Consider the following 16,879-nt stretch of genomic DNA (forward strand, 5'->3'; position numbering starts at 1 on the left):
TTTTTTTCTCAAACTACAATTTCCAAACCATTAAGTGTCTCCTCATGGAAGCATCTGCATTTATTAATGTTTCCCAACTCATTTATTCAGCTTTTTACTTTAATTTGTCCCCCGTCTTTACATAAAATAAACTCACTTACAGTAACAACATGGATTACAAAGTCGCTCTAGATTTGTATTGACAGGCCAACCCACGCTTTTTTCAGCTTCCATGTGGCTCTAAGATGGAGGTGTTGAAATTGGAAAGCAAGTCATGAAACCAAAAAGTAACTTTACTCACATTTTCATTATTTCATTAAGTCAGAATTAGCCTATCTGCCTCCTAGTGGTTTTTGAGAGACATAAAAATGTCTACAAATGACACACTGAAGCAGGGTTATTCATGAACCTCACATCAATGACATGGTATGTCCTTGTTTTACATAAATCTTACAATGCCAAGATATATAATTGGAAATAATGCAAAATGTGAGATGGAGGTTTTTCCTTGGTCTTTTGGATTAGACTGCACGTTAAATATGTCCTCAAACTGGATCCCAACTGCTCGTACTTAGGCCAATTTATTTTTCTTCTTTTTTATAAAGATAAAATAATAAATCTGGAAATGTATAGATGCTTATTTTGAATTCCAAAAAAATGTGTAAGTACTTTTAATCTGACAATAAAAGGCATTTTCTGTTTTCTGTCCAAAAACAACGCTAAGGGGTAGTGTTGTTTCTGGACATGCCCGTCTAGCGTAATGTTTTGATGTGCCATCGAAGTCAGGTGACATACTATAAAGAGCGAGAAAAGTCTGCGTAGGGAGGAGCTCGGGGTGGTTGGATGGTTCAAACACAGGACTTTCAGCCAGAAGACCGCTGTTTGTTTCCCGTGTCAAACCAATAGTCAACGTTGACTTCTTTTTAAGTAAGTTACGTAACTTAACTTACATAACTAACGTATTTATTTGACCTCAAACCATTATCTTTTCCTAAACATAACCATATAGTTTTGGTGCCTAAACCTAACCACATGTGACGAAATGTTTCTAAGCAAACTTTGTTTTATTTTTAGGTCAATGCGCAGCCTGCATGCTGCCTGTTGCCGTAGCTCTAAAGAGTTTCCCCTCGGGGATCAATAAAGTATTTCTGATTCTGATTTTGAAAGTCTGACCTGACGTTGCGTATTTATTATTGTTAACTTAACACTGTATGGGTACCAACAGCATCATAGTTTGAAGCGTTCGACCACTGACCAAGCGGCCTTATTTGACGAGTTGGGAGTGAGAATGGGTTGGCAAACCTCGCCCTATCACACCTAGAATGAATGTGTTAAGAATACTTTACATCAGCACTGAGTATATGCCAGTCCTTTGACTCCTTGAACCCATATGCCGTCATTCACCAGGAGCATGTACTATGAATGGGCTGTGAATTACTAGCACAGCATGAGGGATATGCCCCATTGATGTGGAGCTGAATAGCTGCTCACATCTCATATTTAAAAGGAAAACATCCACTGCTCCCTGGATTGAAACCTCTGCACAATACGCCACAGCATACTTTATTGTTGGAGGTGTCATTGTTGTCAGCTCTTGTTATGGGCCACAATAGGCACTTCCACATCGGTGTTTAGAGAAGTGCTCACATTTATTACATAAGGCTCCAGCCTTTCCACCATAGAGATGTGGTGATTTCTGAAGAGAGGCAAAAGCAGGAGAGAGAGAGAAATCTTTGACAAAATAAACAGGGAGAGAAGAAAATGTGCTGGAAAGTGACACAACACAGTAGCCGTCCCTGAGTTTGCCTCAATATTTTTCTGTCGTTCAAGCACAGTGAAGACTGTCAATGCATTATGAGAGGGATTCAAAAAATGATTTCTGCTCAAAGAATGCAGACAAATAGGGAGGAGAATGGGAGGCCAGACTGGCTGAGCGGCTTCAAAACACAGAATCTGTTATAGATTATTGATATTCTGCCTAGAACCATTGTCAATCAAGTTGTCAGCTGGCCTGCTTTAACTCTGACATCAAATAATTTGTGCAACATTTCCGTTATTGTGGCAAGTGATTTAGCATTTAGGTTTATAACTACTTAATCTAACATTTTAACACATTTATCCTGTTTCCGCTTGGTTTGAAGTTAATTTCCTGTATTTAATTAGAAATCGGCTCAACCCTATCAACAGACAAGAACGTCCATTTTGCAAAAAACCCAGATTACATTCAGTTACAACATTTCTTTATGTCCAATGCCAACATTTTTAAAATTCTCACTTTCTACAATAACAGCACAAGGACTATTGTGGCTAGGGTTAGAGAAATATTTTATTCATGGCATCCATGGTTAAAGTTAGGGAAAATCATTAATGGTTAATAAAAAGGTGAAATGTTGCTCTCCTCCACACCCTTACTCTCCACCTCTCTACATAAAGTACTTCCTGCATTTGCATTGGACGTAAATCCTGAGGTGCAGAATCGTCTGTAACATGGATATAATTCGTAGTGCTACTGAGCTGGTTCAACTATGCGTCATTCTTGTCATATGAAGGACCTCAGATAAATTAAAAAAGCAAAACTGCACAGTTTTCTATCTTTACACAACAACTTTTCCTCCCCATTTCAAATTCATGGCAATTACTTTCTTCCCTTTCCCATAAAGATTATTTACTGAATTGTTTTGACCAGCTATGCTCTTCTGTTTGTGAAGCTGTTGTCCCTTTTTTAAACCCTCTTGAATCCTTCTGTTAGCAAAACCTCACTGTTAAATGACAGCAGCATGCCCTAAAAAGGGATGCAAAAGGACCAAACATAGGTGGGATTGCACTAAACATCATGTCCATTACTGTTTAAAAGACTTAACAACCTCGTAAAACATCAGGGCTTCCAGACATGAATACCATCCTAATTTGTTTCTGTCACTCTGCACTGTGCTGATTTTCTCTGTGCTTTCTAACTTCTGTATTGATTTTAAGTTTAGTATTACAGATTTTGTGTCATGTTGTTTAATTCCCTGTTATCTAAAAGGTAAATGAGTGGTCTCCCTGTCTGACTATAGGAAATTCACACATATGAATAGCATCTACTGCCCACAGACACAAGAGCCATCTGGCCTTTTTGGTTGGTCTGTACTGCCATTTACTGTTTGAGTCTGTGCCTACGTGCTGAGTCTGTGTTTCACATATACAACTGTAAGAGCCCACTGCACAAAAGGAAGGAGCAGAGAGATACAAGAAAGTTTAACACACAGACAGAAATGTAAATTTATAGTTATACTGTACAGTATATTCACACATAGGCCAGGGAGATAGAAGTTAGAGAAGGAAAGATGAGAGAAGAGGGAAAAAGACAAGAAGCAAGACAGGAAAGGGGATGACAAAGGGAAATAAAACCTGATTGACACTCATTCAAGCCAAACAAATAGACTGACAGACAGACAGACAGACAGAGAGGGAGACAGATGATGAGTGCACCAGCGCTGTGATGTGACCAGCTGAGGTCTGGTAATCCATCTGCTGTCAATTCCCGCACAGCACTTGGGAAAAAGCGCCTTTTCTCAGGACAGCTGGTTTCAATTATTAACATTTCTACATTTGGATAATTTAGCAGATATCAGATTTTACAGAAACGTATGGTGTAATGCGTGCAATGGAAGAAAAAGCTTATATTTCTTGATCTTAGCATCAACAAGCATGACCCTAAAGTAATCTTACAACTTAGGGAAGAGTCGTAAAAGGGAATTAAACAAGAATGGAGAATTTAAAGGTTTTATAAAGCTTTTTATTGTCTTAATCATCCTATCAACAAACAACTGAGTGGGACTGTTTTAATACCTGCAACTGTTTCAACCCCAACATTTTTGCTGAGTGACACAGTTGACTTATTTTCACTTTGAACAAGCATGGGACTGCAGTGATTTTTTAGTAAAGTTTTGTATAGGTCAGCAGTGGGAACAGTCAGCCAGCCTTTTCGAGTGGAGCTTCAGCTGTAAACAGTCCACAGAGAGAAACAGAGAGAGAGACATATGCGGGTGGCCTCAGAGATCAGTGTCAGCCTGAGGGCATTGTTGGGCACTTCCTCTGCTTTGTGCCTTCCTCATAGTCACACATGCAAGCAGACAGACAGATGGAAAATTAGTAATAAAGAGGAGGAAAGACAGTCTGAGAGAGTGAGAGGCAAAAGATAGCGAGAAATAACGATAGAGAGAGCGAAGGGCTAGCAGTTCAGCCAGACTGAGGGGTCTTTTAGTGTATCACTGTTATCCCTGGGGCATCATTTGGCACCCCTGCTACACCATGTCCTCCTATTCATATGTCACTCTGCCAGGGGGTCCCCTGCCCATCTCTCCAGGGGCCCTGCTGTAACTGTGCTAATGCCAAAAATAACCTACACTAATGGAGGGGAGGCAGAGGGGACGGATCAATAGGAGTTATCAATGACATTGTTAGCTTCCTGCAAGCTAACTTATTGTTTGCATCCTGTGCGTCCTGACTACCCTGAGCTATTTTTGACCAGATCACTTGCTCTGTCAACAACAGAGAAGGCAAAATACTTTGAGATTCATGTTCTGACTTATTAGGGGAAAAAATTAGATTACATTTCAATTGAAGCCTATAAAACTTTTCTGACTGCTGTTATTGTGTTTTATAAATTTAAATCAGACATGAAGATTCCTTTATGTTCTCACTTTACAGTTACAAACTGGATCTGACTGGACTTATTGCCCCAAAGACTGCAACAATCTGCATTTCATTTGTTTACTTGGGTCAAGCTCAAGCTCTAAATTATTACTGAATGTTAGACAGATTTCAGCTCATAAAAACCTACAAATCCAGACCGAGTTTGGACAGATTGTTCTTCCGAGAATCAGAGCAGGTCAGGCTCAGACTTTCAGACAGAAGTCAAGCTGTAATCTGACCCTGTTTATGAATAGAATTGAGTCCAAAATAAAAAATATTCATGACAAACCAAGAAGAAGGGAAGAATAAAGCATCTGTTATCTGCTGACATTTATTACATTCAAGCATGATAAACACTCCCATAAGCAAGTACATAAAAGGTTTGTGGTCTGTGGCAGTCTGTCTAAGAGTGACAGCAAGCTTGCTGGTTAGCTTGACATTACACTTGTTTTGTAAACAACTGTATGCACTGTTAAATAGGTTTCAGTTTTTTCTGTTTTGTAGACACTATATTCCTTATGAGAATACTAAATATTGTTTCTTTGCAACTTGACAAAGATGCAACATTTTCTCATACATTTTTCACAATTAAATCTGTGGAAAATGTATTTTGTTGCTCATTAAAATGTGATTATTTCTGTTTGCAGTTTAGTGCTGCTTTCTATAAATCCAGAAAGAATTCCTTCCTAGATGACCGAAACATGATGATTCAGAGAAAAAGGAAATTAAATCTGCTGTGTGACAGCAGGTCACCGGTGCTATAGGACATGGTGCAGATGGTCTTTATAACACTTAATTTTACTGTGATACATGCAGTGAATTTGCTCCACTCAGCATCTTTGAGACTCACTGATGTCATCTATGTGTTGAGTCACACAAACGTTCCCTCTCAGTATAATATCTTTCTGTTTCTATAATGTCCCTTACAGTGACCTTTCTACCCTACAAGCAAATGTCTCCAATAACTGTAACCAGTCTATAAGATGACATAACCTCTCACATGGCACACACAAACACCACTCTGTGTGTCACACATTTCGCTCCCCTTCATCTGGCAGCTAATCTTTGCATCATATGAAAAAATCCCTACAGCACTGCACTGCAACATCAGCCTGTTTAGTGTCAGTGGCTTTTTAGTGGCACACAGCAGAAACCAAACTACATTTTTAAGCTCTCTATGAAAGCAGGGCTCTGTGTGTGGATGCATGCGTTCATTTGGTCATTTGTTTGCTTGCTCATGTGTAAGACATTCTAGCTTTTTGCACTGCAGGGTCTAGGGAAATTACAATATACCTGCTAAGCAGAGCCCTGCGTTAAGTGAAATACAGTGTGTGCAGAATCCTCGCTGTAGCCTGTGGAAGTTCACATACCAGCAGGTATATATTACTGATTACTGCAGTGGCTGTGGTTAATGCATGTATTTTATTCTTTGTACAGATATTCTCATAGGCTTTAACAACAAACTTCCCTTTCGCCAATTGTTCATGCCCCATACCTCCTCTGAAAACCGACAAAACACTTAGCACATTTGTTATTGTGAAAACACATTTTATACAGTATATGTCCTGCACTTAAACACATACACATTTATGCAAACACACACACACAACGAAGCACTTACATAAAAACAGATGTGTCGCTAAACGCTTTGCACTCTGCTCCTTTCCAGCTCCTGTGTGTGTGTGTGTGTGTGTGTGTGTGTGTGTGTGTGTGTGTGTGTGTGTGTGTGTGTGTGTCTGTGTGTCTGTGTCTGTGTCTGTGTGCATGTCCTCACCACAGTTAGGTAGTGTCAGTCTGGACAGCAGCTTGCGTCCTCCTCCATCTTCAATGCAGCGCAGCTCCTGAGTGTCTGCTTCCTCTCCTAACGACAGCTTGATCCACATGTTCTCACAGGAGCAGTGCAGAGGGTTCCCTGACAGGATCCTACACACACACACACAGTCAAGAACAGTGAGTAGTACAGCGAGAGAGTAACTGAAACACTGAAAAAAATGAGCAGTAGCTGAATTGTCACTAAGTGCATCAACATTTTGGGAAATATGCTTTTTTGCTTTTTTGCCAAGAGTTAGAGGATTTAGATTAATACAACTCTCATGTCTGTCCATTAAATATGAAGCTATCGCCAGCAGCCAGTTAGCTTAACTTAGGCTGAAAAACCTGGAAACAGGGGGGCAAACAGCTAGCCTGGCTCAGTCGAAGAGTAAATAAACATGTGACATGTTATATTTTTCTTTTGTGTAATCCATATCCAAAAACCAAAGTGTAAAAACAACAAGTTGTTGTGTTGTTATGTGCTGGACTATTTCTTGGCCGGGGGTAGTAACTTCCTGGAACTTGTCATCACTAAAAGGTCGCCAGGTAACCAGCCGAGACTCCAGAAAGCCACTACTCCTGGCCAAGAGCCAGGCTAGCTGTTTCCCCTCTGTTTCCAGTCTTATGCTAAGTTAAAATAACCGTCTCCTGGCTTCAGCTTCATATTTAATGGATAGACATAAGAGTGGTATCAATCTTCTCATCTAACTCTCTGCAAGAAAGGGAATAAGTGTATTCCCCCAAACTATTCCTTTAAGATGCAGTTTGTTCAATGTCCACTTGGAATGAAAAAAATAATCACTTTAACCACTGGGGAAAAATGTCCAAATTCTCTCTCTACATAATTTTAGTGTCTCAATATCTCTCAATGCAATGTGAAAATTATTGCTTTATTGCAGTAATAGGAGACTGAGCAAAGGGTTTGAGAGGTGTCATAGCCTATCACACTGGGCCCTGGTGGTTAAGTGTCGTTTGCCGACCCCACTTCAAATAATCTCAGTCTCCACCTAGTTACCTAAATAGAAATTTTAAAAAATAATAATTTCCTGACTCCAGGAAACCCCAAGATTGCAGGCAGCAGTAAACTCCAAGCTTCAAAATATCACATCAGAAATCTATAGGTGACACCACAGATGCTATAGCTATATGTTTACCTACAGACTGTGATGATAACTGGGAGGTAAACCAGAGAGAGTGGCAGGAACAGATAGACTGACAGACATGGAGATGGACAGACTGATAGAAAAGGCTGAACTCACAGATAGGAGATGTTGAGGTGTCTGAATATCCTCCAGGACAGTGACGACAGGTTGTTATCTTTCAGATTCCTGGAAATTAAGTTGAACATCAGAGAATGAGAAACCACAACAAAATACTAGGTTGACATTAAAGCTTTCTACGTGCACCAATAAGCCTGCATTATTTTTTCTCATTAAAACTTTTTACCTCTAAGGATTGTGACAATTAACCTTAAGTAGTAAATTTCATCAGTGTAATAAGTATCAAACTTAAATTATGTTGACAAGATCCCAAGATCAATTATAAATTCTGTTCAGTCTGAACCTGAACTGGACTTCATTTTCCATCAATCTCTCGGCCATCACAGGGTTTGTTTGTTTTTATTTCTGGTTAATTTTCTCTTGATAATGTTACAAATAAATACTTCTTTGCATTATGATATAAATTTTGGTAGAATTTGTTCATCAATTTCAACAACAAATAAAACAATAACTAAATCAAACTAAAGCATAACTATGCATTTTAGATAATAACACATAACATAACATTTTGACAATTTGTACTCAACTGAGTCAAACAAATACATAATACAGTGGCTGTCATGTCAATAGAAAGCAATGAATAGATAGAGTGAGTTTTCACTTACAGGTACTGTAACTTGATGTTGTTTTGAAAGGCCAACTTTGATACATATGTTAGCCTGCTGTTGGTCACCGTTCTGAAACAAAAACAAGCACCGTTGTCATCGTCATCATGAACAGTACAATTAGCAACAACAACTGCAACATCAACAACAGCAAAAACATGAATTCAGGTTCCTGATCAGCTCCATAAAGTCTGAGAAAATATATCAGTTTATAATAAGTCATGCTCGAGGAGGATACACACCAGAAAACGTACTTTTTCACCACCTGGCAGCCCAAATTATGCTCTTTTTAATGCTTTATTGCTAATCTATGAAGCATTAATAGATTATTTATTAACATTAATAATACATTAGCTTGCATGCTTTATAAAACAAGTATTTTTAGAAAGTGGTACCACATTTAAGTTACACAAGTCAAAACTAAGAATGGACATTTAGGACTTGAAAGGCACAAATATTATTGTCCTAAATGTAGCATTTGAACATCAACATCGGGAGATATTTTATTTATTAGCAACTTTACATGACTATAGGTCTATGGTCTGTGAAAGAAAGGTTGTTGTTGTTTGTCATTAAGGTTTAAACAAACCAAAAACTGTGTAATTCTGAAGATAATGTACATGCTCTGGAAATATTTGTTATTTATTTATTTATTGTGTCACATAGACATATAAAACACCATAAAATACAGTTGCTGTTGTGAAACATCTGTCAACAATGTCTTTTCTCTTCTGAAAGACCAGTAATCCTGTTTCTATAGCTAATGGTAATATACCTGAATGTCACTGTGCACACAGAAATTTGACTTTTGACTAAATTCTGCTGAACATAACGCTCTACGCTGTAGTTGTTTTTTATCGGACAATCTGATAAATTTAGGGTAATACCAAACACCAACAGACCATCTTTCCTTGTAAATTAGGAACAATTTGCACCGAGCATCATCAATAATACACTGTAATCTGTTAATATAAATAAATAAATATATTAAAATAAAGAATAATTCACTAATCCAGGTAAAATGTCCCACTTAAAGTTCTTTCTAGTGAGCTGCTGTTCAGGCAAATTCACAAGTCAGCGCCTGCACATTTATCTTTTTATGTGTAAACATAACAGATGTCTCAATAGAAAACCTCTTCATGTTACAAAAAAACTGTCAGAGTCAGGTGCCTTTAATATTCCTATATACTGTACATTACTCAGCACTGTTAAAACCAGGTGCAGAGAGTGTGTGCCCTTCATCAGCTGAGGTGAGGCTGTAAGACAACATCATTGTCTGATATGAAAAGTTGCTTTGACAGATGTTCTGTGACTGGTTGATCTCATCTGACATGATTTTCAATTCACCATTTAAAAAACCTGACACTTAACAAATGATTACTGTAAAAATATTAAAACAAAATAATAACACTGCACAGAGTGTAATTGTGTGTAAAGTATTGCTCAGACATGTGTCCTTGATTATGGCTCAAACACTCATCATGCCTGCATTTGTTCCCACTGGGTCCAACCACAATTAAAAGCATATACACTTGCACTGATCTGTCTACCAAATGGGATATTGGCTGGAAAATTAGGTAGTGTCTACTTAACAGATTATTATGTTGCAAGAAAGTGCTGCTTGGTAGACAATTCTGTTTTAGATTAAGAACTAAAACGAGACACAGATGCATAGCAAAACACAGTAACTACAAAACACACTGGAACACGGCCATAAACACAGCAGGATTTTAAAGCAACAGACATGGACAAAACATTGCCTTAAGCAAAGAAGGAGAATTATTAATAAAGGCAAAGCAAATCAATATTTCTCATATAGCGGACTATGACCAGCCAAATAAGTATAGAAATACTGTTGAAATGTCATTAAAATGTAGTGACATTTTTCTTTTTCCTGCCTTAAAATGCTGCCTGCTATATTTGGGCCTAAAGATTGAACATGGTGTACAGCACTGGAACATTTTTACACAACGGGTAATGTGGTTAATAGAACAGCCACAGAATATGAGAATATATGACATAAAACACTGTGTGTAATCATTTTTGTAGTGAATTTGTCTATTGACAGAAGCTCTGAATATGTGCCCTGTGCCAAAGTGTTTGTCTTGGTATTATGAGCCATAAAAAGACTTACAGGTTCCTGAGATTCTTGTAGTAGTGCAGGTCTTTGTCGTTGATGGAGGAGAAGCTGCTCTGGTTGGCGATGTAACTGTCAGGAGATACAAGTGTGTGTCAGAAGGCTCATTTGTTAATGGAGGGAAGCATAAACACAAACATTTCAACAAGACAAAGGAACATAATAATCCCATATAATTAGAGTTCAAAATTAAAAAATGGACTCCTGTAGGAATACAGCTGATAAATGGCACACAGGGGGGAGCTGGTGGTTTTTAAAAGTAGAGAACCCACAGCTCTCTCTCCTCTTTGCTGTACTTGGACAAGGCACTTGACCTGTTTAAGGGCCAACAGGAGATCAGTTGTGGGCAACTCCCTCGGGTGAATGAGTATAATTGTGTGAACAGGTTCTAAAAAACTTCAAATATCACAGTTTTGGGATCAGACGTCTGGGAATGTTTAGGGCTGTACAAAACCTCCAGAGTAAACTGAGTGCAATCTCGCCTATAGAGGGAACATGCTGTAACAGTCACAGCAGAGCTCTTTGTCCTGCAGAACCCTTAGGTCTCACTGTTGCACGTATTGTTTGGCTAAATCACAAGGTCACTAAATAATGCTTTTCATGCGGTAGACATACAGCGTCCGACTGTGAGAAAAAAACATCTCTAATTAGGTTAATTGATTTCCAAGATCATTACATGGCTCTAGTGGTGAAGGTCCTTGAGTCTAAGATTTGTTTTTTGTTGCTAATTATTTCACATACAACGTGATAAATTGTATTTTACCTCTCTCGCCTCTTAATTTATGCCAAAGTAATTACATTTCAGTCAATGCAAGTCAAAAGATTGATCGGCGAGGCTTGAAAAGACAACACTTAACCCTTAAAAATGTTTTATAGGGGTGTCCTGGTGGCCTAGAGGGGACTAAGACGCTGTACCACACCACACACCATGCAATCGCAACGTCCCCGGTTCGAGTCTGGCAGGGGACTTTTGTTTCAAATCACCTATCCTCTCGCTCAGCTCTCTGCCATCACTATTGAATAAAGTCAAAATGCCTGAAAAAATGGAGAATTGATGTGTCTTTCAATAATTACAAAAGCTGAGCCAGAATATCAGGATTTTTCAGTGGTGAACTCACTGATAAATTTAACCCATTCTCTGAGAAGCAGCATCTTCAACACATCGTTTCATAAAATGTACTTTCACTAAAGAGTGAAATTACATGAGAATAATTTCACACAACTAAAATTCAATTCTGACAAAATGTATTTAGGGTACCAGTCTTATTTGTAATTACAATAAATTACTAATTACACCTTCAATGTCAGACGATAAGTATCTGTAAATCAGCTATAAAGACAAAAGCAGACAGTTGAAGTAAGATTGCTGAATAATAACGTCATCGCCCAATACTGTGAGCATGCACATCATCAACCTCTGATTTTTCAGGTTTGATGACCCCATCAATGCATGTTTGTCTATAGTGTGTAGAGAGGAGTTAAGTTAATAGGTTAAACATTTAACCTATAGGAACTTAACTCCTATAGGTTAAATGTTGTCTTTGTCAACTTAATTAAAGGCTGAATTACATATAAAAAAACAACTTGCTGTGTTGTTTCTGGTGTGTTAACATTCTTTAAAGGGGATATCACCAGTATTGTCAATATTGAGGTTATTAGTAAAATAAGTATTGTCTTTTTGTATTTTTTTCTGTATCATCTAGTCATTAAGTACACCCACCTCCTCAACTAGATCTACTGGAGGATATTCTCTTGGCAGATGGAGACTAAATATGATTTGTTTGACTCAGCTTTTTTACTAAACACTTCACATAAATGACACATCAACAAAGTATAGGAACTGCATTTCAGGTTTTACACCCATTTATGAATTCACACTGACACTGAAAGCCCATTCTATTCTGCCAATTTGTGTGTTTTCAGTGCAGATGTCATAAAATCAGGATGTTTCACCAATTAACACAGACAAGGGACAAGATAACCCATCTCCCCGGTTTTTTGGCAAGGTCGTTTGGAATTAGTCGTCGCACGGTCATCAGTAATTTGTCTGTTTACTTTAGCCAAGCACTCAGTGAATGCTTTTCACCAGATTGCTGGCTCATTTTAACAAGAGTCCAAGGCTTCTCCAAGTTCATCTCTGACAAGTCCTTATCACCAAGGCCGTTTATCTTTGCCAAGAAAGAAATTGCAGCAATTAAACATTTTAATCTCATGTTTAATTGCTTTCAGATAGAAACGCTTAGACATGTCTCAATGTATTTCTAGGCCGAATGACGTTTTATGAAATGACTGTGAAAAGAGGGTACATTTCAAACAGTACATTTCAAATGCACGCTGAGATTTTGTCATCTTTTATTGAAAAAAATCACCCAGCCTCCAAACGGAGGGTCCAGTCTAGCTACAAGCAAAAATGTTGACTCTGACTAGAAAAAGGTCGCTCTTTTTCACTGAACATCGGTTTTTCTTCTGAGGTTCATTTAAATACACTCATATAAGCCATCTTGGGAAGTGTCTGCTAATATTTGGACAGTGATGTCTGGTGTGTGCGTGTCTGTCACACACACACACACACACACACACACACACATACACACACGTAGGCGCATGCACACACACACGCGCGTGCACGCGCACGTATACAGACTGGGCTTTGTCAGATTGTCAGAATAAAGTATGTCGCCCTCAACTATTTTTTAATGGGCTGTTTCCACGCTGGTGTTGAGAGACTGATATGCCCTATGATGGCAATGAGTCTGTTACGCAATGTAGGTTACACATGATGCTTTTCTGAGCCGACCCCCCGCCGAATAAATGAATAGGACTTAAATTTATATCCGAACTGGTAAATCTGTGAACTCGCCTTAAATTCATGCATGACATTAAGATTCATTGCAAAAAATAGACAGGTTCTGGCTTTTTTCTTGCGGACCGTGTCTGTCAGCTCCACTGTCCAAACACAACTGGCAGAGGAGGACATTCCTTTATTTGGAAAGTGTTGGAAAATACAGCCAGCACCTTCATAAAAGCGGGATAAATATGAATATTTAAGGAGCACTTATGAATCTGACATCTGCCTTCTGTAAATCTGATGCTTATGAGAGACACTCACATGTCGGTGATGTTCTCCATCTCCGCTTCGCTCTGCAGGACAGGGAAAGCATTCATACCCCGCTCCGGATCCACGCAGGAGATCCTGGTGCTGCTGCAGGAGCAAGACGACGGGCATGCCTCTGCAGACATCCACGGATCTCCCGAGCCCACTGCCACCCCGACTACCATTACTAACCACCACCACCAGCACCGCCACGACCCCGACCCTCTCCCCGGCGAGGAGTGAGCCCCGCTCCCGGGTCTCAAGGCGCTCATCTCGGGTGCCAACTTCAGCTATAAGGCTCGCTGAACAGCCCCACGGCCCGGCCCAGGTTGGCTGGGATCAGACCCGGTTCAGCCAATCAAGGAGAGGAGAAACAAAGTAAAATCCGGTGCTGAGGTGGATACAGGCAGCGCTGCTACAAGACCATCAGCTGTGACAACGACAAGACAGCGAGGAGGGGAAAAAAGGAAACAGGGTTGTGTTGATCTTTTCCTGTGTGTTTCCTCCAGAATCCCCAGTCAGTCAGCCAGTCAGTCAAAATCACACTGCCACACGGACGTGTGTGTGCCAAGGAGGATCTCTCTCTCTCGCTCTCTCTCTCTCTCTCTCTCTCTCTCTCTCTCTCTCTCTCTGCTGACATGCACCGGCCGGAGCCTCCTCGACACAATGTTCTCTGTGTGTGGATGATTCTCGACAGAGAGACGGGTGGTGGTGGTGGTTGGTTGGTGGGTGGATATAGAATCACTGACAGTCCTAATGGGGGAGCCGTGCGGTGCGATGAGGAGAGAGAATAGACGAGGAAGAGGACGGGTACCAGCATCAAAGCAGATCATGTATAACGTGATACCTCATTGATCCCCCTTAGGAAAATGCTCCTAGCTCTGCTTGCAGGAAGGTCGGGAAAAAGGTTCAGGTGCAGAGCAGAAGGGGTTTCTTGTTGAAAGGCACCTCAGCAAGGCTTATGCTTTCGACACGGCTGTGTGAATTCGTGTTTTCTAATTAATCATCCCCTGCTCATCTGTTTAAATTTTTGGGCCGTCAGGGGTTAAAGTTCCTCTGGTCTCTGGCAGGCTTTACCGGCCTTGCCTTGAGTTGTGAACGAGGTGTGAGCGTCCTCTGACAGAGATAGAGAGAGAGGAGAGGTGGAAAAGGCTTCTGCCTTGAAGAGGTGATTTAATTTTTCTGCTAGCTGGCTTCAGATTATGTGCACAAATGAGATATAAGGGGTTATCAATTTACAGGCTCTAATTGCCATAATCATTCTCATTATCTCCATAGTAGTCATTATAATCATCATTATCATCTGGTTGTTATGCTGGGCGTTTCTTAAGCAGACCTGTATACAGTTAATCAATGAAAAACAAAGCTGTAGCTGAAGGAGGCCTTATTTTGAATTTAGGTAGTCACTCAAGTGTCACATTTCGAGTCTGGGAAGATGTGAAAATAATTCAAACAAAGAACAGCCTGCTATTTCCCATTAAACAACATGGTATAGCATATTTAATTATTCTATGAGCTGCTGGGTGCTTCCACTGTGAATACCCAGAACAAGAGGTGGATGTAAAGCATCACATGAGAGAGAGTGAGAGACCAAAAGAGAAAGCGGGAGCAATCACCAATCATCAAGTCTTTAGCTGGCGTGTACTAGACCAAGCGTCACCTTATTAAATCATTAGGCCATATTTCATAATCATATGAGGCTCCCAGCCAAACCAGACCTGAATCAATAATCTGTCATCTTAGAGTGGCTATACGGCTGCATGCCAGTCACTCTGCTGCTATAGAGCTCCTACTGCTGGATGCATTTCTAACACAAGAGTTGATCTGTCTTTTATGCTTGTCCAGCCATCGAAGAACAGAGCTACTTCTCCTCAGTCTTTCACCTTGTATGTGAGAAACGGGGAGTGACAGCACATCTGCCTGTGAGCAGCCCCAACACACCACAGCTATGAGGAGTCCTCTCCTCTCTCTCTTTCTCTCTCTTTTCTCTCTCTCTCTCCAATGTCCTGTCCCCATGTGCAGCTCTAACATGACGTTTGTGCTGACGCACAGGCAGTACTGCTGAATAGAAGAGTATAATTATGGAGCCCTGTCTGTGTCTGAACCAATATGGTGGATGCTTGTCTCAGAAACTGTGGTGTACGCATTCTGCACAGAACAGAGTGGGCATACCAATTAAAACATTGTCTCACAAACATAATATTCTAATTACTTTCTGTTGCTTTTGATATTTGACAGAGGTCGTAAGAATGGGTAAGAGGTTGTTGAATGTATTTGACATTTTAACATGTAATCACCCCCTTGAACCATCTGTCATCCACAGACAAAGCATCAGTCACGATGCGTTTTTGTGCGATTTATGCAGCATGTTTGATGTGTTTATTTATACTGTACGTACATATAATGGATGCTAAAGGCAGTCCTACTGAAGCAGCAAACACAGTTTTTTGGTTTTATTTTTTAACTGACTTAGCAGCCAAAGACCCTTGTTAATTGCCACATATATCTGGAGTAAGACAAGGTTTTAATGAGTGTTAGTTTGAGATAGTGCATTTAAAATGTGTTTATTTGAATGAACTCTGGCTCACTGAAAATGTAGCCACATGTAAAATGGCCGTGGGTGCTGTGTCCTGTAAGAGTCATTTGCCTACATGGAGAAGCTCCAGGATTTGTTTCTGGATGATACATAATAAATTTAGATCTCAAATTAAATCTTTATTTTAATTCAAAAGTTGATTTTCTCTTTTATATTGAAAACTATATTGATATACAGTATATACTTTTTCTCATGACGTCATTTAGATCCTCTAGCAACGTGACATCTTATTGGTTACAGCTTACTTACTGTGATCACTGTTCCTTTATGTCTGATCATAGTCACTTATTTTTATGGTCACAATTACCTAATGGGTGTTCACAATCTGTTGTAATTGTTGCCATTATATTGTTTACATAATTTGTATAATTTGTTTACTTTTTGTAAGACCAATGTCATAATTGAGAATTTGTTATTTAAACATTATTTAATTTAATACAAGTAATAGTACTATTATTTTGAAGTCTCAGCTCAGAGTTAATTATTTAAAGGACCAGTGTGTAATTTTTAGGAAGAGCTATTGGCATAAATTGTAATATTTATATTTATGTTTTCATTAGTGTATAATTACTTGAAAATATGAATCATCCCAGAGCCAAAGATTTCAAAGTTACTATGATACAACATTTTTATGTATAAAGAACTTAAATGATTAAAAGATTATCAAAATATTTGTAAATATATTTTTTGCTGATTATC

General features: G+C 39.3%; 1 protein-coding gene across 4 annotated transcripts in view; it reads right to left on the reverse strand.

Moving 5' to 3' along the window:
- The window catches only part of ntrk2a (neurotrophic tyrosine kinase, receptor, type 2a), a 91,198-nt gene extending 76,712 nt beyond the window's left edge, over positions 1 to 14,486 (reverse strand). Inside the window, exons 1-5 of one of the 4 annotated variants that reach the window (XM_044196234.1) lie at positions 13,600 to 14,486; positions 10,488 to 10,562; positions 8,354 to 8,425; positions 7,728 to 7,796; positions 6,431 to 6,579 (exon numbers count right to left, since the gene is read on the reverse strand). In XM_044196234.1, the coding sequence (XP_044052169.1) occupies positions 6,431 to 6,579; positions 7,728 to 7,796; positions 8,354 to 8,425; positions 10,488 to 10,562; positions 13,600 to 13,856 (622 nt within the window). In that variant the 5' untranslated portion in view covers positions 13,857 to 14,486. The remainder of the gene's footprint in view (positions 1 to 6,430; positions 6,580 to 7,727; positions 7,797 to 8,353; positions 8,426 to 10,487; positions 10,563 to 13,599) is intronic. The other 3 variants (XM_044196237.1, XM_044196235.1, XM_044196236.1) reach the window with 3 other exon arrangements.
- Positions 14,487 to 16,879: the final 2,393 nt, after the last annotated feature.

The sequence above is a fragment of the Siniperca chuatsi genome, linkage group LG5 (genome assembly GCF_020085105.1).
Source record: "Siniperca chuatsi isolate FFG_IHB_CAS linkage group LG5, ASM2008510v1, whole genome shotgun sequence".
In the NCBI taxonomy this organism is placed as follows: Eukaryota; Metazoa; Chordata; class Actinopteri; order Centrarchiformes; family Sinipercidae; genus Siniperca; species Siniperca chuatsi.